This window comes from Cottoperca gobio, chromosome 7, assembly GCF_900634415.1.
Source record: "Cottoperca gobio chromosome 7, fCotGob3.1, whole genome shotgun sequence".
NCBI classification, from domain to species: Eukaryota; Metazoa; Chordata; class Actinopteri; order Perciformes; family Bovichtidae; genus Cottoperca; species Cottoperca gobio.
The window spans coordinates 13,890,681-13,918,180 of NC_041361.1; the positions used below are offsets into that span (position 1 = coordinate 13,890,681).

General features: G+C 41.5%; 3 protein-coding genes across 10 annotated transcripts in view; all 3 read left to right on the top strand.

Annotated features, from left to right (window-relative positions):
• The window catches only part of LOC115010420 (kazrin-like), a 157,654-nt gene extending 148,286 nt beyond the window's left edge, over positions 1-9,368 (top strand). For 2 of the 5 annotated variants that reach the window (XM_029434947.1, XM_029434949.1), the window contains 3 exons: positions 33-222; positions 2,691-2,827; positions 3,172-5,042. In XM_029434947.1, the coding sequence (XP_029290807.1) occupies positions 33-222; positions 2,691-2,827; positions 3,172-3,342 (498 nt within the window). In that variant the 3' untranslated portion in view covers positions 3,343-5,042. Of the gene's footprint in view, positions 1-32; positions 223-2,690; positions 2,828-3,171; positions 5,043-9,231 lie in introns of those variants that run through there. The other 3 variants (XR_003832468.1, XR_003832469.1, XM_029434948.1) reach the window with 3 other exon arrangements.
• A 225-nt stretch (positions 9,369-9,593) lies between these two features.
• Positions 9,594-15,517, top strand: LOC115010421 (kazrin-A-like). The gene is made up of 6 exons (XM_029434950.1): positions 9,594-9,693; positions 11,663-11,894; positions 12,000-12,101; positions 13,091-13,257; positions 13,603-13,744; positions 14,548-15,517. The coding sequence occupies exons 2-6, from the start codon at positions 11,682-11,684 to the stop codon at positions 14,704-14,706; spliced, it is 783 nt and encodes a 260-aa protein (XP_029290810.1). The 5' UTR covers positions 9,594-9,693; positions 11,663-11,681; the 3' UTR covers positions 14,707-15,517.
• Positions 15,518-18,961: 3,444 nt separating this feature from the next.
• tmem51a (transmembrane protein 51a) lies at positions 18,962-27,303 on the top strand. 4 transcript variants are annotated; one of them, XM_029435629.1, is made up of 4 exons: positions 18,962-19,502; positions 20,906-20,993; positions 21,165-21,638; positions 22,508-27,303. In XM_029435629.1, the coding sequence occupies exons 3-4, from the start codon at positions 21,214-21,216 to the stop codon at positions 22,902-22,904; spliced, it is 822 nt and encodes a 273-aa protein (XP_029291489.1). In that variant the 5' UTR covers positions 18,962-19,502; positions 20,906-20,993; positions 21,165-21,213; the 3' UTR covers positions 22,905-27,303. The 4 variants fall into 4 exon arrangements, with proteins under 4 accessions (XP_029291489.1, XP_029291488.1, XP_029291491.1 ...); XM_029435630.1 differs by lacking the exon at positions 18,962-19,502 and adding an exon at positions 19,633-19,686; XM_029435628.1 differs by lacking the exon at positions 20,906-20,993 and having other exon boundaries at positions 18,963-19,502.
• The last annotated feature ends 197 nt before the right edge of the window (positions 27,304-27,500 follow it).

Sequence of the window (27,500 nt, forward strand, 5' to 3'; positions counted from 1 at the left end):
ACTGATTGCATCTGTCTGTGTACCTTCTGAAGGCCAAACAGTCACTAGCCACGCTGACCAAGGACGTGCCCAAGCGTCACTCTGTGGCCATGCCCACGGAAACGGTTGTCAACGGCAACAACCAGGAGTGGGTGATGCAGGCTGACCTTCCCCTGACTGCTGCCATCAGACAGAGTCAGCAGACGCTCTACGTCCACACGGGGCATCCCACTGACAGACAAGGTAGGCCGACACGAGCACATGTACTGCACCTCCAGCCTGGTCTCCTAACAATTACCTTGTTATACACTGAAGCTCTCTTGTCACTTACGTCTGAGGGAAATGTACTTTCTCCCGGATTCCGTTTGTTTTTGACGTATCACAAATACGTTTACAATCAGTTCGCAGAAGTCTGTTCGGGGTGGAGGAGTGGGTGAACCGAGGACTTTCAGCCAGGAGACGTTAACCACTTGTTTAAAAACCGCGACTATGATCATAAACATTTCCCTCAAAACGTACTTGAGAATGCAGTTTAGTTGTATGGGAGCGTAATGTTGTAGAAGACAAGGTTGGTAACACACACGGTGGTTGTACCATCACGTACCCTCTGCATGCTCATGTGAAGCTGCTTCACACACATTCCCTCCTCATCTGCTCAGTGCGAACACAGTGTCGGCCACTGATGATGCTCGCCGGCCGTCACATTTCATGCGCTTCATGTACAGTGAACATGTCTTTTGACTTCACAGCTTCCATTTGTCTGTGCCGCACTCAAATGTTTCCTCTGTGTTTGTGAAGATCAGCCGGATGTTAAGTGCTGTTTCTGTCTGGTTAAATGTGATCGCACTAAAAATGAGAAATAAATGGAATTTATAAGAATTGTCTGAGATGTTGCAGGTTTTATTTTGTTGCCTATATGTTGCAGCTTTTTTCACCTATATGCCCTTATGTCTACTTTCCAGGCCCCTCACACCATTTGCTACTGTAAGTTTACCATTTAACAGACGGTGGAGGAGAAACAACAATCTCTGTCACTTCTCGAGCGAAGCATGGCTCGCCCTGCAGGCAGACAGTTACGGCTGCAGTGCATTGAAAACTACAAGCCAAAGCATGAATAGTCATTGAATCCCATTTGAAATTCAAAACACAGGTAGCTTTCCTTTGCAAAGCTCGGACACGTTGACCTTTGATACTCATTGTGGCTGGAAAATAGAACTGTGTCCTTTCTTTTCCTGTGTGGCATTGCCGCAGTGCAGATGGCCAATTGTGGCCCATCCTGATATAAAGCGGGGGCCTGTTACAAAAAGAAACGATTTGCGATGCTTTTCAGCTGTAAATGTCTGCACACAGGAGTCACTATGTGGTCAATTAATTGTGCAGCATACAAAATATATTTGAAAAAATATATTTAATATGAAATGGACTGTAAGTAACTATATAGTTAAATAATCTCCCCCCTCAGAATGAATAATTAAATAAAAAAGTGTCTGGGCCAACCAGGGTCGGGAGGGTCACTTTAAAAAAGAATTCCGATACAATTACTTGTTTGAACATTTCGTCAGTAACCTAATCCAAGTATCACAATATTAAAGTAGCGTAGCGTGATTACGTTCTGTTACTTATGATTAGCGTAATACCAGATGATGCATACATTATTGTGTATGTAAAGAAGGGGAACAACATCACAGTAAGTTATGCCCTCCAGCTGTGAAGATGCAGTCATCATCCAAGAACTCAAAACATGGCCGGCCCTATCTTTCTACGTTGAGTTTGCTTTGATGATATCCATCAATAATAACATATTTCATTTAATGCTCTTTATTTTAGACAGAAGAATTGTGCTCAATGGTAAATAATAGTTGTCTGTGGGTGAGTCTGTGACAGTTACAGATATTGGCTGTAGTGAAGCTGTGATGTTGCAGCTGTGATGTCAATATGAATATCAACAGATCATGTTCACTTGTCTCTGTGCTCACCCGTGTGCGTCACGCCGGAGAGTGTGAGACTTGTGTAATGTGTGCATGGCAGTATATCGTCCTTCACTTTTAAAATGTATCTCAAATCTCAAATTGTAATCCTGTGGATTATCCCGATTGTTGTTGTATCGGTAATCTGATTACGTCTTTTTGTTCTGTAACTGTAACTGTACAGTTTTTTTGTTTCCTCATTACGTAACGCTGCTCCGTGTTTAATTACTCCCCAAGCCTGGGACCCACCACCCAGAAGCTGTCAGCCTGAGCGGCACCATAGTTCTACATAACAGTCTCCGTGCTTCCACCAGAGTCCATCTCAATCCTCCTGGAGCTTGTTCCAGCGACGGGTTCAAACGGGTCGCTCACTAATTGTTGACATCTGGAGGAAGAAGCAGAAACAGGGAAACGTGTGAACAATCACGAACCCCCAAATTGCATAGCAATTGGCTCTACTGTACGCATCAGTCTCACTCACACACACACACACACACACACACACACACACACACTCACACACACACTCAACCTCTGTGAAGCTGTTTTCACTGTTGCTTAGCAACTGCAGATGATTGCAAATAATTTCAGGCTCGTGTTCAGGGGCTTTTAAAATATATTTTAATTTAAGAGTGTTGTGGCATTGTTGAGAAGAATCAGATGTTCCCTGTTCACTACTTTTGGTGCCCAAACACGCCCCAGAAGAAGACAAGTCTTATCTGTTTTCCCTCTTGTCCCGTTTAGTGGCTGCCGTGCGGGTGAGCCCGTGCCACTCGCGTCAGCCCTCCATCATCTCCGACGCCTCGGCCTTGGAGGGGGACCGGTCATCCACACCCAGCGACATCAACTCACCACGCCATCGGACTCACTCCCTCTGCAATGTAAGACCCCTCACGAGTAATCACCTCCTTTGTAGTAACTGCCGACTGTCCCGCTTCCTGGCCGCCGTCGTTTCCTCCCGCCATCGTTCTGGCTGAGTTCATATTTGCCCCACGCAGTCCGCTGTGAATATATGTGAAAACCAGTTGTGGTTGTTGCATAAGTGCATGCCTTGCAGCATGTCAAGTGACACTTCCCCTCTGTGTGTAATCTTTATCTTTCCTGGTCGTTATCGCCCACTCTGCACCACTTCACTGACTTCTCCGCTCATGTATCTCTCTGTTCCTTCTGCCCATCTCTTCATCATCTCCTTCCCTCTGCTCCCTCTCTCTCTTTCTTCCCTCAGTCCCTAGAAGATCTGGAGGAGGCGAAGCGTAAGAAGAAGAAAGAGAAGATGGGCCTGGGCTCTCTGTCGCGTGTCTTCGCCCGGGGAAAGCAGCGCAAGTCCCTCGACCCTGGTTTGTTTGATGGTACTTCAACGCCTGATTATTACATAGAGGAAGATGCAGACTGGTAAAGCACACATGTCCGAGCGAGCCACCTGGAGAGCCTTTGTGGCGGTTATCAGAAGACAGCGTTGTGTTGTGTGTGAGAGGATGGCTGTGTGTTTGATGTCAGTGTGTACAGATATAATAATGTGTGTGCCCGCGCAGTCTCACACGCATGCATACCTACTGTATGTGTGTGAGAGTGTGTGCATGCGTGTGCCGTCCATGGTCAGAGGCCATGTCAGAAGCCAGAGGCGCGTCTTGCTTCGCTGAAGTGTAAACCTTAACGAGCAAATTGCACCTGTATGTATGTACAGCCCTGTAAATAGAGTGTGAAACAGCGACCATGTGGATATGTTATATTGTATCTGCCTCCGAAACGGCTGTGTTATTGGACCTTTTAATTGTTCTTTACATCTTGACTTTTTGTTTTCACTCAACTGGAAACTTGAAGGACTGCTGTACTTGTAAATAACAACAGTTGATGTGCACTTTGTGCGTGTAAATGTCTCCTTGTCCTGAATGCCCTTTTGTTATTTTTTGACATGTACTCCCCCTCCTCTCACTACCTTCTAACTTGAACTCCTCCCTGTTTATTGTCCTGCCTGGTCCATCCCCCTTCCTTCCACACTGCCATGATGAGAACAGTTTCCTGTCGGCAACATGCAGACTCCTCAAATCCGCCTCTAATTCGGTTGTACAACACATCCTTCAACCGCCAAGAAAAACTGTGCACTCCTTGATGTTCGCTCAAATGAGACTTCAAAGACGTTGCTAAACGAGGAATAAACTTTCTATGCAGAACAGTTTGTTCCACGGCAACATGAAGCCAAACAGGAAATGTAAGAAATGTGTTTTCTATCTGCTGAGATAGAAGGTACATGCCTGAGGTACATGTGTGACATGCATGCACATAGTCCAAGTCCCCAAATGCATGTTGAACAAAACCCTACTAAAGAAATGTCTTTCTCTGGGTATGTTGTGGACGAGGTGTTTAAAAAAAAAAAAAAAAAAAAAAAAAAAAAAAAACCGAGAGGTCAGTTACTGATTTCATGATGTTTATTCATGATTTTCTCCATTTCAAATGAAGTTATTATATTCACAAAAACATCCTGAATAATGTTCAAGAGCTTAACTAAACATAGAATGTTTTAATCTGCACCTACAAGGCTCTTTATGCTAAATTACATTAGAAATATTAAAGGTCAGCAGAGTCAACAGTCACAAAGAAAACCCAGCGCTACACTTTGAACGATTAAATAATTATTCCACTTATTCATGAGGCTTTGTGCCATTTTCTGTCTGTGGGATCTTACAGTAGCTTGTAGCTATCGTTTTATTAATACTTAAAAAAAGGCTGTTGGGAGTGGAATTATTCTGGGAAAAGTTCATCTAAAAAAAGAAAGCTATTATCATAGCATAAGCGAGAGCATAAACATTGATTATACTAACACAGTACATATTAGACTGATGGTCAAGGCTTCTCCACACCTCAGGAATTAGGTCATTTCACCGGGAAATCTCAACTTCAATTTAGAGACGAGAGCAGACATTTAATAAACTGTTATAACAATAACGAGTGCCAACCCAGGAGGTTAAAAATCAGATTTAAGCTGGCTAATCAAACTGAAGCAAATGCATACCTTCTCCCATGACCCCCAAATTGTGATGCGAAGTTCAGGCCATTGCTGAAAAAAAAAAAAAAAAAAGCAATTAACTCCGTGGCAAAGGTTAATAGCGTTTCTTCAGGCAAGAGAATAACTACAGACGTTGGATTATTTTCATCCTTTCATTGGATTGAGCCGGAGTCTGCACTGCCACCCCCAGGAAATCTTTTCTCTCCCTGATATTAAACTAACACTGGGTATTTGTCAGTCTCATCTGAAACAATATAGTCACAGATTACATTGGAGCTGTATTTAAACTCAGTGCTTGTCAAAAAAGCGCCCATGTAAGCAGTGAGGGGATTATCATTTAACTCTTAGCTCAACCTACATTTGGGCTGGCAGATATTGGATTTTGAGGTGAATCATAGATAAGTCATTATGTATTAAACTGTTTGTATCAGAGCAACAGCTCAACCAATTTTATTTCATTAAGCATTTAATGAAATGTATGAAAATCTAGGCTATTTTTTCATTTAACCAACCTCCGCTGAGGAGGGAAAACATATCAAATGAAAAACATTGTATTATTTTTATGTTTTGAGCCACGGTCTCTTTGTTTGTTTGTTTTAATTTCCAGAAATATTTTACTTTTTGTAAATGAGATAACATATAGAAATAAAATTAATATTATTATTATTATTATTATTATTAAAGAGTTTTTATTTAAAGTCAAAGATGTAGGCCTCAGTGGAGGACTTCTATTGTGAGGTCCTGAGATGTTTAGAAGTGGATAGTAGGGAACTTTTAAAGGCATGGCAACAAAATTATGCTCAAAATAACTAAATGAGGAAAATAAGATTATTTTAAAATAAAAATAAATAACGTTGAACTTCCATGTGACTGTCCTCTCTTTCCCTGTGTTAATGTTTGTGTGTTCATTTGTCCTGGTATGGCTCTAATCCTGACCCTTCCCTCTATGCTGGGGGGGGGCTGCCATTTTTAACATATGTGTGTTAGCCACCCTCAGCCCTGTTAGTCCATCTGTGAGAGGACTGCATCCTAAAAGCTTCCAAATGGCCTCCTTTCCTCTCTTTACCAATTGTAACCTGCCGTGAAAAAGCATTTCTTCCTCTTCCATATTGATCAATAATCAGAAAAAAGAGCAGAGGGGAAAGGACGCCATGTCAGATTGTTGGAACGGAACTCGTATGTGTCAGCACATGGCGTCGATAATGTTCTGCTTTGATTTGACCCCTGACCTCTAACACTGACCCCTCTTGCCTGACCTCCACCGGACTCTCAACACAGTGAAGTGACCCAAGAAGTAATCAATCAGACTCAGTGAGACCAAGGTACACAAGTTCCAATTGCTTTAAAAATGAGCTGTGCTGGGTTGCAAACTGTGTTTGCAGATTCTTCTAACTCTCACAAAATGACCCTGGAATTTAGCACTTCTTCAAGTTCAATCTAATTCTGATGCAAATCATCTGAAAACTATTTGATGCTACTGTATATGATGTGCTTTCGGGGGCAACCGCAAGTGTTATATCTTGTTTATTGATATTATCTTATACATTCTCCTGCACTGAAGCCTATTCCTCCAGCTTTCTATGACATGCTCATGTTAGTTCAACACAGACCTCCGATTGGCTTCTCATGAATCTAGCAGTTAAAGGAATAGTTATTCATTTTGGAAAATACACTTATTTGCTTTCTTGAAAATGTAAACCGTATTCATGACTAAGCTAAATGTGAAGCTGCAGCCGCTTAGCTTAGCTTAGCATAGACTGGATATATATTCATCGCACAGACATGAGTGGTGTCTCAACTCACTCTCGGCAAGAAAGTGAATAAGCATATTTCCCAAAATGTAAAACCCTTCTTTTGATTTCCTTAAACTAAAATTCAAGCCAGCAGTGCAAAGAAAGCGGATACACACGTGTTCCTTAATGCCACTTTACCCTCTGGCTCGATAGGTACTAGGTACAATGTGCCAGGTACAGCACTTGCTAACGAGTCGTGTGTAATAACTGATCTTAAAGTTCCATCTGGACTCTTCATCCATTCAATTGTGAAACATGTTTTATTGCAAAATCAGGAAAATGTCTCATTTCTAACATGTATATCATGTGCCTCTTGGTACAAACAACACTACCTGCTCCTCCATTTCTCTTGTTGAGTGTGACATCAGAAACGCTGCTGCTGCTGCTGCATTGTACTGTGGCAGTAGCATCCATTGCACCAGCTAATGAAAGGCACGTTTAAGGATTGATTGATTGCTTAAACAGAACCGCTCCCGTGTCTTATGTGAAGTGTGCACACTGCTGTTCTCGCCACACAAACACCACCTATCCATCGCACTGTTTACAGCACACCTAACACTCATGGCCTCAGATAAAGGATCACATCTCGTCACAGTAGTGCGACCACGTCGCTGTAGGAAGTTCTTCTGACCCTCTCCACCAGTTTGGCCTCCAGCTGGACGTCAGGCAGTCCATTGAGCACTACTTTATATGCCGTGCCTTTGTAAGGAATCTCCGGAGTAAAAAACAGACCTTGTATCTGGACAAGAGTGCATTTCTGTCTAAAGAGCAGATGTATTCAGCTTAATAAGAATTGCTCTCAGAGGTGCACTTAGAAGCGCACCTTCAGTTTAAGCATCGCCCTCAGGAGGGCACATAAAAGCATCCGGCTTGAGATGAATTACTGAAGTCGAGTTTAATACCAATCTGTTTGTTTGGACCCTGCGATCATTAAGTGGTAAACACACAGTGGTGCAATTAAAAGCCTGCCGTAAAGAGACAAAGAACCTGTTGAGTTATTGTTCGCTCTGTTTTAATGTTGAAGGGCCCCGGGCAACATTTCTAACTGAATGATTCACGTAGAGAGTGTCATTCAATCTCACATTTTTATTTTTCAACTAACATAACAGTTGAAACAAATTGCGAGTGAAGTTTCTTTGTGGCCGTCCTTCATGACTGAACTCTCAGGGAGATGCTTTTGATTAAAGGAATACTTCACCCTTAAAATGATCATTTGTACATCAGTTGCTCACCCTGTGTTACCCTGAACTCTTGCAGAAAGCTACTCCAGTGTTTTGAATAGTAACGTTTTAGCGAAAAGTCATGTTTTTCTTGCAGAATTCAAGGTAAATAGGGGGTGAGTAATTGATGTACAAATGGCCGTTTTGTCGGTGAAGTATTCCTTTTAAGGCTCATTAGGTTCCCAGGAGTCCTTACAGCTTTGGCCTTGGTGACTAAAGCCCATGTACAGTCACTGGGAGACACAGAGTACTGGTATATTCTGAGGACTGCTTCAATAGCAGTCCAGTATTTGCACGGATGAAGATGTTTTTTTTTCAGAAAGTATCAGAGGAGACAGGGGAGTTTGATACATGTCGTTTTTGTTATCAAATAGAAAACATTAAGTGTTGCTGCACAGGAAGGACTATTTGTACTTTTGGCATTTTCTTTCAGAAACACCTCGAGCTGATGTGTGTATTTCACACGTGCAAATGTCCTGTGCAATCAGAACAATGATACTATGTTTAGTTATCAGTATAGTATGTGTTTAGTATTAAAAGCAATACATGGTGCTGTAGCATCTGCTGAGCCCAAACCTGGTATCTTGTTGCCACCTGCTGGTAAAGACAGAGAAATGGCTCTCAGTAAAACTGAACTGTGTTGTTGGCCAAGATATTGAAATGTTGAGACAAATGTGAACAGGAAACATTTGACTCAACTTAGCAACATAACAGGTAAGAATATAAGAATATAGGGAGTGAACTAAGCAGCATTTACAGGACTAACTACAATGTTAAGGCTCAGTTTACCCCGTAGTTAATTATGCTAATGCAGGAAGGATTTCATAATGCATCAAAGTGTAACATCATTTTCCAAACTGCAGGCTTTTTGTTGCCGCCGGCTAATTTAGACAGATGAGTCATGTTAATTCAACAGCTCTAACAGCTGCCTGTTTAATGGACTTCTTAAGTGATGAGCTTGTTTATTAAAGCTCAAACTTTTTTTTTTTTTTTACAGCACCACTGGCAAAGGCTTGGCTTGTTGTCATGTGGCCAAAGGCTTAGGACGCTGTTTACGGCGTGTTTGGTTTTTAAAATGACTCACCATCTAGTTCCCCTAATGATCTGATTTAATGATACACTGATTCTTTAACATTAAAAAATAACATTTTGCTTTTTCATTGCTCACTATACCCACTGCCACCTCTGCCTTCACTCACACCCTCAACTACATCACCCACATGTCTCCCCTCTCCCCCTCCCTCCCTCCCTCCCACACACCCACCCAGACTCAGACAGCCTCTGCAGCCCGACCCGCCACAGCCTCAGCCTGTCGGACGGCTCGGAGGACCAGCTGGACCGCCTCCAGCAGGTGGAGCTGGCCAGGTCCTCGCCCATGTCCCAGTGGAGGGCAGGCACAGTGCAGGCCTGGCTGGAGGTTGTCATGGCGATGCCCATGTACATCCGAGCCTGCTCAGAAAATGTCAAGAGTGGAAAGGTAAAGCACTGACGAGATGCATCATGATGCAGGTGGACTCGCTTTGCATTCTACAGACATTACTGTGCACAAAGCCAGCTGGCATTTGTTCATTGGAGACTTTGAGGCTTTAGCTGCATTAATCTGTATCACATTTTGCAGGTTTTACTCGGGCTAACAGATGAAGACCTGGAGCTGGGTTTAGGTGTCAGCAGTTTAATGCATCGCCGGAAACTCCGCCTGGCCATAGAGGATTACAGAGATGCTGAGAACGGTAGAGGGTGAGGAAGGGAAACAGAGAATTATTATGAATTTGTACATTTTGTGTCAAGAGGGCCATCTGTTGGTGATTTATAGTAACAACATTTACAAAATACTGCGGGATCATCTTTTCTTTTAACTTTTAGAAGTCATAAATTTATATATATATATATATATATATATATATATATAATGTGTATATATATATATATAATGTGTATATATATAATGTGTATATATATAATGTGTATATATATATATATATATATATATATATATATATATATATATATATATATATATATATAATGTGTGTATATATATATATATATATATATATATATATATCCCTGTCTTTATGAACAGCAGTATTAACTAGGTTAAAGGGTTGATTGAAACTAATCACACACAAAAAAAAGACAGTATCTCACGTACCCTGTGTGTGTACTCCATGTAGCTGCTGTAGTTTGGGTTTGGAGTTCTGCAGCCTCGAAGCATTTACATTTGTAAAGTTAAATAGCAATGTATCTTTTCTAAAATCAGTGTCCCTGTTACTGTGGATTAGGGGTGTCAAGATATACCGGTATGGACAATAACCGTCATTTTTTTTTTTTATATTGATTATTGATTACACTAATAGAAAACTACTAAAAACAATTAAACATTTTAATAAAGAATGACTTTTCACAGTTATTTGATTATCAAAATTGCAGCTGATACATTTTCTTGTTAAAATAGTTATTAGATTCATCCTGAAAGTAACATGAAACAATCTGAGTGAGATTTCAAATCAAATCAAATTCAAATAAAGTGTATTGGTATAGCCCAATATCACAAATTATACATTTGTCTCAGTGTGCTTTACAGACTGTACAGGTTACGACACCCTCTGTCCTTAGACCCTCGCATCGCACAAGGAAAAACTTCCTAAAAGAAACCCCAAAATTAAAGGGGGAAAAATGGAAGAAACCTCAGGGAGAGCAACTGAGGAGGGATCCCTCTCCCAGGACGGACAGACGTGCAATAGATGTCGTATGTACAGGATAAACAACATAGTACAAATACAACATTTGACAGAAATTATGTTGTGTTGAAAAAGAGAAAGTTTGGATGAATCCAGGATAATGTCAAAAAGGCTTCCCGGTGTCCAGCAGGACCAGGGCAGCAGGCGCAGCCACGATTCATGATCCTGACATAAACTTTATCAGTGGCAACCTACCACATGAGACACAGAAACTCCGGGGATGATGCCCCGGATGGTGAGTTAGTAACATACATTTACATAAATGCATACAGATAGAGAGGGAGGGGAAGAGAGGGAGGGGAGGAGAGAGGAAGAGAAGGAGGAGAGCAGGGAGGTGTCCCCCGGCAGTCTAAGCCTATAGCAGCATAACTAGGGGCTGATCCAAGGCAAGCCTGAGCCAGCCCTAACTATAAGCTTTATCAAAAAGGAAAGTCTTTAGCCTACTCTTAAATGTGGAGAGGGTATCTGCCTCCCGAACACAAACTGGAAGCTGGTTCCACTGGAGAGGAGCTTGATAGCTGAAGGCTCTGGCTCCCATTGTGCTCTTAGAGACTCTAGGAACCACAAGTAACCCTGCAGTCTGGGAGCGCAATGCTCTAGTTGGTTTATAAGGTACTATGAGATTTGATAGCAATCCATCCAAATGTCGAGATATTTCACTCCAAACCACACATGTCAGTCTCGTCTCGTGGTTTTGTGAGCAAAGCTCAGGGGATCACTAAAGTCAGGAGGATTAATCCTCTGGGAACCGTGAATATCTGTACACAATGTCCACGCAAGCCATCCAGTAACTGCTGAGATATTTAAGTCTGGACCGAAGTGGTAGAGCAACCCACAGATTATAAAGCTGTAAAACTGTAATATCTTCATGGCTCGATACCACAAAGAGTAAGTGAGAGTCTTTTTGTGATTAAGGTGAAGTCACCCTTTAACAAATTGTTGCACTGTTTGTCTGCAGGCTGTCCAAGGCTGCAGATATGGACCACCACTGGGTGGCCAAGGCCTGGTTAAGCGACATGGGCTTGCCTCAGTACTCCCAGGCCTTTCACAACCACCTCGTAGACGGACGTCTGCTGAACTCCCTCACACGTCGTGACCTTGAACGTCACCTCAACATCACCAAGAAGTTCCACCAGGTCAGCCTGCTGCTGGGCATCGAACTGCTGCACTTACTCAATTTCGACAAGGAGGTAAGTGAGATTCTGCACCGTGTTCACAAGCAGAGGACAACAGTGAATATGCTTGGGGAAGCTAAGCTAGGTAAAGTAAAAAGTGTTTGTTAAAATGGGTTCCAGGCGCTGCAGGCTCGCCGGGTACAGTGTGAGCACCAGAACGTGGATCCGTTGGTATGGACCTCTCATCGGGTCATGAAATGGATCAAAGATATTGACCTTAAGGTGGGGACAGAGAGACGGAGAATACGAGTGTTAACTTTGTCATAAAAGAGAGATTGAGACAGAATCTCACTTCTTACTACATAAAAAATATATATATCCTGTATTTATCCATCTTATCGAGACTCAGAAAAATCAATGTGTTATCTTAACTGCAAACTATGTTGACTGTTGCCATACACTGAGAGGTGCTGCAAGCTCTGTAGTAAACATTTCTATTCATTACTTCTGTGAAAGAGTGTGTGTCTTTAAAATGTGTGTGTCTCTTGTGATTATCTATTTAACTTGTGTAAAACTGTAATTATTCAATCATATTTAATTTAGCTTTGGCAATAATGTAACTTAAACATGCATGCCAATAAAGCTTATTTTGAATTTGAAGAGAGTGAACACATGTCTAACTTCTATGTAAACAATATATTATCCTTTCTAAACTCACACCATGAAACTAAAACTGAATCTACACTCGTTGCAACAAAGCAAATATTTTGATTAAATATTAATAATCAAGAGATATTAATGTATTAAGCAGCATCACGTGGTTTTGGTAATGGAGGCCCTTGTGTTTACCCAGCGCTCCTTATCTCCTCAGTGATAAAAGACCTTTGTTAATGTATTTCTAAGCTGCTACTAGTTGATCACAAAACCTTTCCAACGACCGCCTGATGTGAGGTGATGCTGCAACATGAATGTCCCCGATCAACAGTGTCTGCTGTCTTGGCACAGGACAACACGTTCTCATTACGAGGCATGACACATTCAGGGTGTGTAGAGATAAAGTCGTCTGGACTAACATCCTGTTAATATCCTCGGGGAGTGTGAACAACAATCAATATGTTCTTTGTCGAGGAGCCAATTTGACATCATTTATGTGACTTTTAATATCAGTGCGTTTCCTTTAGTCACGCTGGGTCAAAGTATGACATTAGAGAATTTTAGATTTGATCTTATGAATGAAAATGAAGTCACTCTTTTTCCATCCACCTCTCCAGGAGTTTGCCGAAAGTCTTCTAAGCAGCGGCGTTCATGGCGCTGTCATGGTGCTTGACCCCACTTTTAACACTGACGCCATGGCAACAGCACTGGGGATCCCCAGCAACAAGCACATGGTTCGCCGACACCTTGTCGAGGAGATGAAAAACCTGATTGGCCCGGCCAGGTGAGAGGAGACACCAAGACAGACCCCCCTGTAGCTCCACTCACTTTGTTTACCTGCAAGTATCTCTGATAACACTTTATAAACGTTATTATTGTCATTTTAAGAACATTTTATGCCACCGATATAATGATAATATAACTGCAGAATAATGCAAGTGCACCCTCTCGCAGAGCAATCCACGTTTAATATTGGAATGTTAAAACTACATGAAAATATCCTAAATAAATCAAACATAACTCAAATAAAAACCACGCAACAAGTCGATAACGTAATTATCGTGGCCTAATTCTAGTGTCTTTAAATGATATTTGCGGCGGTCCCCAACACTGCTCTTTTCTCTGGCAGGACGGATGCCAAGCAGGACTACGAGCATCTAAGCCTGGGAACACCTCCAACCCCCCTTCGCCAGAACTCCCTGGGGAGACCGCCGAGCTCCACCGGACGACACACCGATGACGAAGGCTCGCTGAGGAGGAGGGCTGTCAAGGTGGGGGGGGGGTACTCTTCTTGAAACTTGTTTGGAACTTTGTTTCTCTCAATGTCAGCCTTTGTTTTGATATTCAAATCAAAATCGGGCTCCGTCAGTGCAGAAGAAATGGATATTAGTGCTGATTTGGACTCGAGTCACAAATTTGATGACTTAAGACTCGACTTGACGAAATCAAATAAGACTTGCTACTGACTCGTGACTTCACTTGGACTTGAGCCTCTTGACTTGAAAATACTTGATACCTTCCCCAAAAGCCCGATGATTCAAAAGAATATAAAAAAGTGTGCCACAATCAATTCATTTCCTGAATCAAGTACATTAACGCTATTTATTCAAGAGGTCAACACTTAATTCCCAGATTCACTTAGTTTGAACCAATCTGACAGCATCCTGTCAAGTTGCAGGAGAGAACCATGAAGAACCAAAGTTACGTTATTGAGCGCCAAAAAAGTTATACCGAAAGATAATTTTGTTCACGTACAAGAACTACGCGGTGGTCGACAAAAAAACACATTGCACTATGCGAAATGTGCGGGTCGAAAACAGCATCATGACTTGTTTAGGACTCAAAACTCAAAAGTGGGACTTGGGACTTGTCAGTCTTGACTTGGGACTTGAAAAACAATGACTGAGTCAAAACTCTGCAAAATACAAGACACAAACTACAGCGAGGGTGATGTCATGGAAACAGGTGTTAACACGACACAGAGAATATTTCCCCCATGATGCATCTTGTCATCAGTAGCACCGGACCTTGCTTGAGTGTATTGTTTTTAAATGAATGTGTGTTTCTGTTTCAGCCTCCAACAGGGTTCAGCCCCAAAGCCCGCAATGGGCGAGACTTGAGTTGCCATAGCAGCTACGGCTCCCTGCCTCGGGAGGGTCGAGACCAGACTCCGCCCAGAGCCGAGGGAAGCCCGATCCACGGCTACACCAGCATCGAGGTCACCAACGTGTGAGGTCATCAGAGTGCGACGAAACACCGGCCGCTTCATCACAACTAAATCTACATCATGGACATTTGTCATGTGCGCCTGAACTTGAGATGGTTATTTTTTCAAGAGATGAGAATTTACAGGACAGATTGCACTTTTTAAACGGGACAGGATTCTTTTTCACAAGTTTCCTGGTTTAAGTAAAAAATAAAAAAGATAAGACCCATCGTGGGCAGGTGGTATTTTGATGTTTTTGAAGGGAGTTATTTCCCTTCTCCAACGCCAGAATCAAGGAATGGAGGACTCAAGCTAAATGATTATTTTTGTATTTTCTTGTGTGTAAATGGTTCTTTGTGAATCGGATGTGACTTATCAATTTGTTTTTGTTGACAGGTTGCTATACACTGTTTCTCTGAGGGAAATGAGATCTTAAAAAAACAAGACTGTGTGTATAATACAGGGTACTTGATGACAAAATGGAAAAAAGCTTCATATCAGTGTAAATTGCTCTCGTTTCATTCAGTTCTACTGTTTGTGATGCCTCGTCAACGTAGCGGAGGACAGTGGCCAAAAAAAAGAGACTTGAATTGAATTTTAAATTCTAGAGTTTATGTTTGATAGTCATTTTTCATCTGCATTTACACAGTTGTGTCTAAACACATGTAGCACTCTCTTCTGATGTTTTATACTGTGCAGTAAACCTGGAAAAAATATTTGAACAATACCAACAAAAGATGACTAAGTCCATAGAAGCCTAGTGGCTGAAAGATTTGAGGATGCATTAATGTGAAAATGAAAGAGATCATTTTAATTAAATAAAGATGACATCTCAAATGTGAAAGTCCTGTTGCACCCAGTTCAATACAAATGCATTTTTTCACAGTAACAATGAATAAGATTATTACATGTTATGGGAAAGGGATTGCTGTCAATAATTATCAGTCAACTCTGTAGCTCTATGCCGCTTTTTAGCCTCTTTTAGTTCGTTGTTTTAGGTTTTACGCATGCAAATTGATTGTACTTTTAGGGGCGGCTGTGGCTCAGGAGGTAGAGTGGTCGTTAAATCCCCAGGTCCTTGGGCAAGATGCTGAACCCCAAATTGCTCCCGATGGCGTGCGTGTGAAAGCAGTCCATTTATGTACTGTTGTCACATTGTTACAGATGTCAACAACCCTGTTTTCAACAAAAAGCTCCAGTAAGCCTGCAGTAAGCTGGCTCTCCAGAACCAAACAACAAAGTGTGCAACTAGCTGGTAAAGAGATTCACACATCAAGCCGCTAAAGAGACATTCGGTAGTTTTCTCAAGAGTTGATGGAGGACAAACCACAGCTCGAAGGAGAGTAAGTATTTGACTCATTTGTCGACCAAATGAAAACTGATGGTGCACCACCTCTGCTGGATGTGTAAATAGGTCGCTGTGTGCAAACCCGTTACTGACAGAAACTTTATATGGCGATAATATTTAAGTGTTCTGTGTCTGTCGGGCTGTTTTGACATTGTTCTGTCTCCTAGTAACCAAAAAAACAACAAACTAATTAACAAACCCAACACCATTATTGCAGCTTTAAAGATCAACATACAAGATGAATGGGAGCAGCTTTGACAGTGTGAGAAAGAGGAAATGATAGACGTGCTGGAAATGTATGAATAAAAGACGGCAGCAGAGCGTGGGAGTTAGACTGTAGAAATTCCCAGTTAGAAGAATTAGGGAGTAAATGTGGGGGAAGTAATTTGCATTAGGAGAATGTGTGGTTCACTGCCTCCACTGTAATGTAAATGAAGGGTCCATACTAAACTCAGTGACTACCTTTGTGTGTTAATACTGACTCTGTACACTTGACTGATTTCTCTACAGTATTTCGGTGAGTCAGTCCAGTAATCTCTCCTCTCTGCTCCTTGTCGGGCACGTTAACCCAAGTCTCTGTTTAGACCACCGTGCAATACGACATGGTGCAACTTCCTCCTCTTACTCACAGTGACTCAATCATTGTTGACAGCTAAGGATGACACAGCACAGAGTGATACAGCTACTCTCTGCACTACCTCACCCAAAACTTCACCCACGGTTGGGAAACATGAAGCCCATTTGGCCTCTGAGATATCAGAGGTATGATGAGAGAAAGAATGAACTTAGCTACTCATTAGGGTAACATTCAGTGGAGAAATGCAAGTACATGCTGATTATGTAGCAGCCATAAAAGAAAGATTAATGATTACATGTCAGTGGAAGTTATGTATGGTTTTACTTGGAGGGAAATGTACACTGCTTAGTATCAATTGAGTAATTTAATGCCACATATATTTATAGCCTAAGTTAATCTGTTACACCTAAGGACATGAGGCCATGTAAATCAAACGTATCTACAGTATATCTAACCATAGCATTGTTCCTTTGTAGCTGCAGATATATCACATCATTTGATTACAGGATGACAGTGATAGGACTTCCAGATGTAATCAAGGCTGTGTGTGTGTGTGTGTGTGTGTGTGTGTGTGTGTGTGTGTGTGTGTGTGTGTGTGTGTGTGTGTGTGTGTGTGTGTGTGTGTGTGTGTGTGTGTGTGTGTGTGTGTGTGTGTGTGTGGTAAAACAGAGGAACCAGATATACACACACACACGGAAGAAAACCTCCCCAGAGCCCAGAACAACAGGGTTGCCTCTTTCAAAAGGAACAATACATCGGTTGGGAATGGTTTTGTCATTATTATAGTCCAGACCTCATTCTAGCGGGCCGATACGGAGGAGGACACTGGGACAAAAAAGAAGGCCAAGTGGAGCCCATTTTTTATTAATCACTACATACACCCGAGCACAAACAGAGAGACGTCTGTATATGTGTAAATCATCATCGGTGTCATGTGTACGTCAACAGGGGGGTTGGTTCTGTCCGAAGGGCTGGAAAGGAGGGACAGTGAGTAGGTGGTAAATTTACAAAGAGGAAGTAAAATGTGAGATATATACCTCGGTGACTTGTCAGTGTTTACTGCACGGGGAAGTACTGAGCGCACAATAAGTCACTTTTCAGTCTTACGTCAGTTGTTATATTATGGTGTAAGACAGGTATGTCACATATATCTTCATGGACATCAACAACTCTTTCACCATTTCGTGATGAGATTTATGAAAATCTGGCTAACTGTGGGGAAGCCCCCCAAAAAAGGCTCAGAGAGAGGAAATGACTTATTTCTCGGTGATCTCCACCACGTGTTTTCTGAAAATCTCCTGGAACCCTTTCAATGACCCTGCTGGCCCTCAGACCTCACTTTGAGAATCATCTGTGTTCAACCCTTTCCAGTATTTTCAGTGAGGATGTCAGTCAGAATGAAGCCTGGCAATAAACAGAAAGATTAATCAGTCAGTGTATAGTTGTCCCACACAATAAACACATTTTACAAATTAGTTCGAGTCAGTTTCACACCAAAAAAAAATCCACTCTGGGATTTTCCATCAGCACATTATATTCATACCAAATATTCCCACAATACACGTAACACCTCACCACAGGGGATTAGATGACTACATCTTGCACCATCATTGACAACACATCTTGTCTTCTAGTAGCAGAGGCAGAATGATGCATAGCCTCTCTGAACAGCTGGAACATTTAACCAAACTATAAATGTCAAACTGAACTGAATCATGTAAAAACATCATGATGATGATGTGATAAGATACAATAAAGCAGTTGAAGCTATTTTCCTTATTTGGTTATGAGTGTATATTATCACATTATCAGTTCGAGTTAGGGACACTAAAATAGTCTGCCAGCTAATTTTGGAACTAGCCTAAAATAAAACAAACAACTGCCTGTCTCCATACACCAATTATAACAATGTTGTTATTGCATTCACATCAGAAAAGACATCCCTTTTCCTCAGAGGACATTTTGGCTAAATTAAACCAGATTGAATGATCAATGGCTGGACTCCATTTAGCTGCTGCAGTTTCAGGGTCCTGGTATTGTGCGTGTGTCCTGACTTACTGGAACACGTGATAAGAAAAGAGCCATCATTAACGTTATAAGTAGCACCTGAGATTTCCCTTCTATGACAAGACAAAAATGTCTGCTGTTAAAACGACCTATTGGGGTGTGCATACATAACTTTATTCTTCATATTTTAACTTGCACGCTCCCTGCAGACAAACGCAGACTGTGCTGACTAAAGCTCTCTCTTCTTCTACACTAATTTAGCAATTAATTGGAAATGTACTGAAAACTGTCTCTAATGGGCATACAATTAGTGCCACATTACATAGTTATTCACAGGAAAGTCCCTAGGATATGTTTAGCCTTGTATTTGTTTGTTTATCGTCATAAGATATTTTAAATCTTGAAGTGTGTTTTCCCGGCATTGTACACAGCATCACAAATAAAGGGGCAGGGACAAGAAAGTTAAAGTCACTGCATCCACACGTGTTTAAAGGTTAATACCAGTGTATGTCACCGTCTACAGATGCTGCAGGCTGCAGACACATTGGACTATAGCCAAAAGGCGCAGAGGTAAGATACCAAAACAAATCTTTCCCCACATACTTCCTCTCCATCCATCAAGCAGCCCGAGAGAGAAAGGGTTAATGAAACTGGAAGTGCAGCAGTGAGCCCCCTCCCTCCCTCCCTCCTCCGGCCCCGGCCTCCTCCTGTTCTCCCTCTGTCTGCTGGGCCCATCCGCCTCAGAAGGAAAGTTCCTGACCCTTAAACGCTATTTGTCACCAAATTAGTCCACATACAGTCCTGTCTGTGCCGGCCCGGTTTGGAAATGAAAAGCCACACCTCACAGCTGTGAGAAGAGCAACAGTTACTTCTCGTCAACACGATGCAAAGGTGAGTGTAAAGCCGTTCGCTGAATTATTTAATTTTGTATCGCTGAAGTTACACAATAGCCGAAGTTTGTAAAGGTTCTGGAAAGTTTTTTGTGACGCTGCAATACGTACCCTGGCGTGGTCAACGTGAGCAACCCGCCCAGTAACCCAGCGGACACGGCACGCGACGTGTTAGCGAAACAACGGTAACAATACTTTTACTATAAGAATGTAAAGCTCAAACAGAGTCGACGCGCGCGTATCATCGTTTACAGTCTTTGAAGCGTAACGTGTGACCCAGGCTATCCTGTTTTATACACTCTCAGAGTTAAGAGTCATGTTTGAGAAACAGATGGCTGCAGAAGTATTTCCGACTCACTAACTACTAACTGAGCAGAGCTTTGTGGAAGGAGCGAAGCAGGAAAGTCAATGTCTTACTTATTTTACTGTTAAACCTGTCATGTGGTAAAATATAACCTTTAGGCAGGACTGTAACACGCCCCACCATGTCCATAATGTGGATATCTTCACTTCATTAAATGTTCAGTGTATGTGTACGTCTACACTAACGGGTTTGCATGTGTGCAGCTGCCATGATGAGCATAATCCAGTCTCGTGCCATTCCTTAGTAAAAGGGTATTCCTAAATTGGAGCTGGACGTTACCTACTTTACACTGTTCCCCTCACTCCCAGCAGGTCTGGGCATGTTTGCAGAGTACACACTGACGTACTTTGTGGGTGTATCCAAGGATCAATGTCTGGTATTATTGAATTGTCATAGGAGTTATAGTTATTAGTCATACTGCAGGGTGGCCTTGTGATCAATGGCATGTTCTAAGTATGCAGTAGATGTGCAAGTATGCTGACTGGTCACACTCACTGCATTACAATCTGTGCAACAGTTACATTTAGGGCTGCAACTATTATTTACATTATCCATTAATCTGATGATTATCTTTCTTGATTAATCGTCCTATAAAATGTAAAAAAAAAAAAAATGTCCATCCCAGTTTTCAGTCTTTAAATGTCTGGTTTTGGCAGTCCAAAACTCCAAAGATATCCCGTTTGAGTCATTTTTGCATGAAGAATTACAATAATCTTTCTGTAGATTAATCGACTAATCGTTGCAGCTCTAGTTAAATTATTGCCAAACTAATTATGTTTCCTTTTTAATGTTTGGTTTTGGATTAATTTGAAAGCACATAATGGTGAAAACAATAGATTTAAAAGATGGAAAAAGAAAGTAACACAAGCTTTGTTTTATTTTACAGTGGTCATAGCTGTCCTTATCTACCCTTGTAATGTGTTGACATTGGGTAACTAGTGACGCAGAAAGGCGAGCCATCTGTAACTTTTTACCACACAACACACCTATGTGCAGAAATCTTTTACAAGGGTATTTTTGCTTCATTTTCCCTGAAAAAGGGGTAGGTTCTCTTGCTAAAGAACAAATACTTGTGAGCGGCAGCAACGTGATCGGTTTCTTCATTTCTTAACAGGAACGCTCAGACTGGTGAGAGCCACATCACTTCAGATACCAGATCATTGTTTCTTTTCAGTGTTATTGTACAGCCAGGCCAGCAGTAACTATGTTGAACTTTTAAATATGTTTTTGTTTTCTGTTACATTCTGTGGTATGTTTCTCAGTTTGGGTCCGACCTCACATGCCTTTCTCTCTCTACAGTTTTTGACTTCACTGGAGCTGGTCTAACTGAAGGTTTGGGACTGACGATATGCGTACCAGTGTCGAGGGACTGCCAAGCACTGCCCTTGGCAGCGGAGGCACTGGCAGCAGCAATAACAACAACAATAACAATAACAACACCGCCACCACCAGCAGCAGTGGGAACTCGGGTTCCCAGTATGCACTATGTGCTCTGGGCGTTGGGCTTGTTGCCCTCGGCATTGTGATGATCGTGTGGAGCGTGGTACCTGCAGACGCGGCAGGGAACAACAGCAGCAGTTTAGGAGAAGACAGTGGTACGACCGGCAGGAAACATAAAGCGTCTTCCGTGGCCTTTGTCTTGGTGGGGTCTGGGGTCATCATGCTGCTGCTGTCCTTGTGTCTGGGGATGAGGAACAAACAGCGGGAACAGCAGATGCTCCAGGAGGCCCGGAATCACGGAGTGGCGGCTCGGGAGCAGGAGGAAAGAGAAACGTGAGTCCAATCATAGCTTTCTTGCTAAAACTCTTTGGGCCTCAGGAGTGAATAGATTCCCAAGAGTGTTGTTGTTGTTATGTCTGTGAGCAGAAACTTGATTTAACTATAATGTAAACTGCCAATCTTCACTCGTGGATTTGTTTAATTTATTTTAGACATTATTTTGTCTGCTCAAACAATGTTAGTTTGCTTGTTTCTTTTATTTACTGACATCATAGTGAGTCCATGCTGTTGTGTGGCAGGCTGGGAAGTCTTGAATATTTCTTATTAGCGAGCACATATTTGATAATAATCACAGAAAGTGATTTGTGGTTAATCCTCCTACCAACTACACTTTTTATCATTCCAATTTTTCATGACTTTGTCAATTATTGAGTTCATGTTTGGGTCCTAATTACAGTACCACACACTATCAGGGGGGTAGAGGTGCTCTGTCTGTCTGAAGGAGGCCGATGCAGCTGACAGATTTCCTCATGGGCTCTGTCTATTATTGTTTTACACAATATGCAAATTAACTGAAACTTTCCAATAATAATAATAATAATAATAATAATAATGATATGACTTTTTTCAGATGACATTTACTACATAAATAATAATATTTTGAGAAGAAATAGGTTAACATTTGCTATGATGTTTGTTCTTGCAGTAGTTATTCTCGGTCAACAGGGACCTCAGTCAGTAGTCCTGTAAGTTACTGTAAATATGTTGAAGGTTGAACAGGCATTACATTTTACATGAAACATTTGAGAATAATAATTAATATTATCACCCTCTCCCTTTTTTAAGCTCCAGTACAGGACTTCACTGCGTTTACATAATGATTAATGTGTATCATTCATGTCTGTATGTTTCTATGTCTGCAGTGCCGAGGAACAAGCCCATCGTTACGCAGTACCCAGCTATGAAGAGGTAGTAAGCAGTGGCCAGTACCCTGTCAGCCAGAGCAACCTTCGCCCAAGCACCTCCCAGCTACCTTCCTACGATGACCTCGTCCAAGTTGATGGGTTGCAGTATGAATTCGAGGGGTCAGAGGTCACAATTACTGGATCACAGCCTGCTCCGGCTCCCAGTGCTGCTGCTTCCACATCAAATCGCAGAGTTGTGAAAAATAGCCGCAAGCTCCTCCCTATCAAGATCCGCAGGATTAAATCGGAGAAGCTGCACATGAAAAACATTGATAACTCTCAGCCAGCAGCTGGATTCAGTATAGAACCACTTACCCCTCCGCCGCAGTATGAGGATAAAGTGCCTCCGATTTAAGATCAAGCTGATCGTGTTTAAAACATCTGCTGACATTCCTGGAATCCCCTTTTGTGGATCTGGAACCTTTAAACCGAGACTTGAAGATGGCTCTTCTTGCAGAACATTCTCAGTGGCACTTTTTAATAAAATACTGTATCTGATCTAATTCATCATTGCGTGTCGCATCACTCCAAACCACGGCACAGAGATACCTTTTATTGATTTTGGATCTCTGCAACAGACACAGACGGATAGTGATGGACATAGCTGATGGAACCTTCCTCATTGTGACAGGTTTTGTCATCAATGTTTCACATTTGATCCAAAGCACACACCAAATGCGGTTTTGCTTCATGTCAAAGTTGATTTCTGTATCTATGCGTTATCTTCATGTACTCCAAAGTGCTTTGACTGTACAGGCGAGTGGACGGGGAAAGAGATCAAAGGATATCAATGAGTGGTTATTGTGAGGATTTGTGTGAACACTTAAATAGATATGTGCAGGGCACTCGTTTTGTAAAGTAGCTGCTGTTGGAGCAGTGTTTCCCCGTGGGAAGCTTGGATTACTACTGCCAGCAGTTTACCAAATGTAGACTTCATGGTGAGTGACGGAGCGTTGTATGTGGTATGCTACACTCTCCCTCAGTGGCAACAATATTGTCTCGCCTGGTCCTCTTTGCAGAGAATTAGAGACAATTTTGATAAATGTCAACACTTCAGGTTCAGAGGTTGTTATTGATCACTCTTATTGAAAAGCTGAAACGTGGTACTGGGGGTGTCTTTACATATTCTGCGATGGACTATCGACTGGACATCTTCTATTTTTGACAAAACAAAACTTTGTTAGCATTCATCAGCTTCCATGACTGGAAGGAATAGATTTGTCGAACGCTAACAAATGATCACTTGTTTACCTTAGTTAGAATATCATGGCACTGAAATGTCACCGTCCAGTACAGCAGCACATTCAAGAGAAACGTTTTTGTTTCTCCTGAGAACGACGAAACCTTCTACCGTCCATCGTGTGGTTGAATGGTTTTAAAATGGAGAGGGGTCAACTGTTTGTGATTGGTTGTGGGTACATCGCCCAAAATCATTAAATTGCTGCATTTATTGTCAGTTGGTTCATTGAATACGCCAAGACACAGTACCTGTACTTCCTTAAAGCTGTACTTAGGATTTTTGACCTGTAAAAGGCACAAAGACGCTAAAACAAACTCTTCTAAACACAGCTCTTATATGCCATCAGCTTATCAATTTGTCATGGCTAACGAGCTAGCAAACTGCCGCCTAACACAGAATAAGATTATCCAGTTGTTTCCAGCCAACTGATAAATGTAAGTCCACATTTCACTTGCTTTTTTTTTTAGCTCTGGTTTGAATTCCATCAAATCCTGAGAAACCTAGCGTTTAAGTGTTTTAGCTTGCTAAACTCTCCTCACTATTTACTTTAGTCTCATGAGACTAGACTATACAGTCAATAGCTGTTCAAATAAAGTGCAGCACATGGCCACCATCAGGTTACTTTTGAAGAGACATTGTGGGAAGTTGATGGTCTCCTCTCATGGAGTCTTCCAGTAATGCTGGTGCTAACTGACTGCAGCAGACCGAGTTTGCCCTCCAGTTGTTTACACTAAAGTTAAGTGACTTTAACACTCCTTCCCTTCCTAAAACATTTCAAGAGACATTGTATGATTGAGCCGGAGCTGTGATGTTGCTCCTCCAATGCAGTGTTGCTCTCACTCTTGCAAACAGCGGGTAGAGCAACGTGAGAGCATAATGGAAGGAGCTTGTGAATAGTTGAAAGTCTTTTCCCTGTAGCCATGGTGTTGAGCTGTGAAGGCAGTGTTGTCTCTGCGTCTCTCTGGGCTTGCTTTTGCTCGTACAGAACGACTCTTTGACTGTGCAGCTGCTCCATAACAACAGCAACTTTTGCTCACTAGCTTGCTCGTCACCATTCCTCCAACCACAGCTTGACTTGCAGCCTTGTTTTCCCTTCGAAGTATGCAGGGAAAAAAAAGACAAGTGTTCAGGGAACTGGTTTGAGTTTCATCACCATGCACTACATGCATCATTACCTGTCAACAAAGTCTCCTTTCTTCTTCAGGTTTGATTTGAACAGTCATTCAATTGAACGTTACAGATTTGATGAAGTTGCGTACCTAAAGATTATTCCCTCTTTTGCGTTGTGAAAAGGCACCTTTCATTGGTGAAGTCATCTCCCAGTTGTACACTGTGTTTGAGTTGTTAATGCAACAAAACTACTTAAATCATTGTCAGCCGGTCATATTATATATTGCCAGGTTTTCTGTAAAGGAAGGCAACAAAGTCATTGAGTCACTCATTGAGGTTTGTCATTGAAATTCAACACTTCAATGTCTACATTGTCTTGTTTTGCCACACTGTGTATTCATTCTTTATTTTTTATAATGTGCAGTGCTGCAGACAGTCATCAAACTATGTAGTCAAAATGTTTTACAATGATGAGCCGAGTCTGAAACACATGCTGTTTGTTCATTTATTATTGCTTTTTTATTACCTAAATCCATATTTCTTTTATATGTACTGTGAAAATGTGCTTTTCTATCATAATTCTAATTTGTATGTGGAAAATAAGTTTTTTTTCTCTGAAGAGTAAAAACTAATTTATCTCATGAATGTTTTATAAGAAATAAAAGGAGGTATTTGCTAATTAACCCAGTGTGATTAAGAAGTGTATCTTGCTGTGATTACTCAACATGTGTATCACTCCATGTTGACTCATGCCATAATCCCCTGAACATTTTAACATGCATATTTTATAACTTGTTTCTAACCAAAGCTTAGTTGATATGCAGCTACTGCAAGCTGAGAAACATCTGGATGCTTTATAGCCCTGCATGGCCGCCTTCAAGAAGGGCTTCTTGTGTTTAAGTGTCCAGGACATGGACAGTACTTCACATTAACAAACAAGGTCTCTGCATTCCTTTGCACTGATGAGCAGTATTTTTATTTATTTTTTGGATGTAAGAAAATGATAACGCATTATAAAACAGAGTTGTTCTTATTGCTGACAAAAGCACTTGCACAGCTCCTTCAGCAGTTGGTCATAACCTGCAGAGTAAACAACCGAAAACACAATAATACACTTCCTGTTTTTGAAATCCGAGGCTTTTGTTGGCTCCAGGTTACATTGTTTATGCTGGCAAGTTAATCACAAAAATGTTCCTCACTGTGTTGATCCAGTTAAAGAAGGAGCCGACTTGTGTGAAGACTGTTTGCTTCTGCAGGGCGTTGCAGGCCTGACCGGAGCCGAAGCTCGCCACGCCGTATACATCCCAGGAGCCATCAGGGTTCTGGCAATTCAGGGGGCCACCTGCTGGTCGCCACACACACAGTTGGCTAGCAGCTTATGTACAGACACTGAGGAGGTATGGCTACCAGAGATCACTTTAGTCATGCTTTCTTTTACACCATTTCAAAGTAAAAGTATTTTCCTTTTATCTTCCTTCCCCTGAGTCTTTTATAGTGTGCTAAATGGAATTCTTACAGATGACATAAGTGATTGCTTTAATTACTCAGGGTTTCTGCTTGTCATGGAAAACGGCTGACCAATTTTCCATCAGCGAAAAAGTACAATTATTTAAAAAAGAATTCCTTTCTTTTTCTTCTGTAGCTGAGAATGAACCACTCCGTCAGAACAGCATGGTGTTAACCCCAGGCTAGCATGTTGGGTTCAGTTGCTAACGTTGAGTTGCTTGCTAGCTTGTTTTGACTGGCTTGTGTTTATTTATTATTGATAGGACACATCATGCCTACCTGCGTAAACTGAGTTTCCCCTTTGTTTGAAACCAGATTCATCCTGATTGTGAAGGTCAAAAATCACCTCAGTCAAGTGAGACTGTGCAGCCGTGTGTTCCTTCAAACTAAAGCTATTGTTTTAATAGGATCTGGGTTAAACTGTATCATCTCTATTATTTAATGTATACATGGATAACCAATGGTGGACTCAAATTCATGTTGATCATTATTTATCTCATAAGGAAATCACTTGTGTCTCGGACGCAGGCGGGCATGATTGTGTCAGAAAAGGTGACCGGGGAAGACAGTGTAATGATAAAGGTATTGATATGCTTTTTGTGCTCTGATGTGCATATATTGTAGAAGAGTTTGTCTCAGTTTTCCACTGTACCAGTCAGGGACTTTCCACTGTGCTAACAGGAGATTCTTAACTGTATCACAACTCCTTTTTAGGAGTAGGTTTCAGTTGCATTAAATCAGTTTCATTAATATGATTTATGTGCTCCCAACTACTCTGTGCGCAGTTTCTGTTTTGTATCATGTGCTGATAAGCTGTGTGAATCTTCCACCCCTCCCCTCTCTACTCACTGAACACATGATATACAATCTGTGCAGAGAATAAATACTCCAAAGACAAGTTTATTTCTCAAGAATCTTCAATTCAGTATTATAGACTTTCACTGGGTTCAATTTGTAATAAGATTTAATTCAAACCTTCCACGACAACAGCTTGATCAGGGCGATGTCGTACCTTCAAAAGACAAAACAATACACACATATTTAAGAAGTACTGACAAACAAAATGTGGTTTGTGCTATAAAACATGTTTGAACT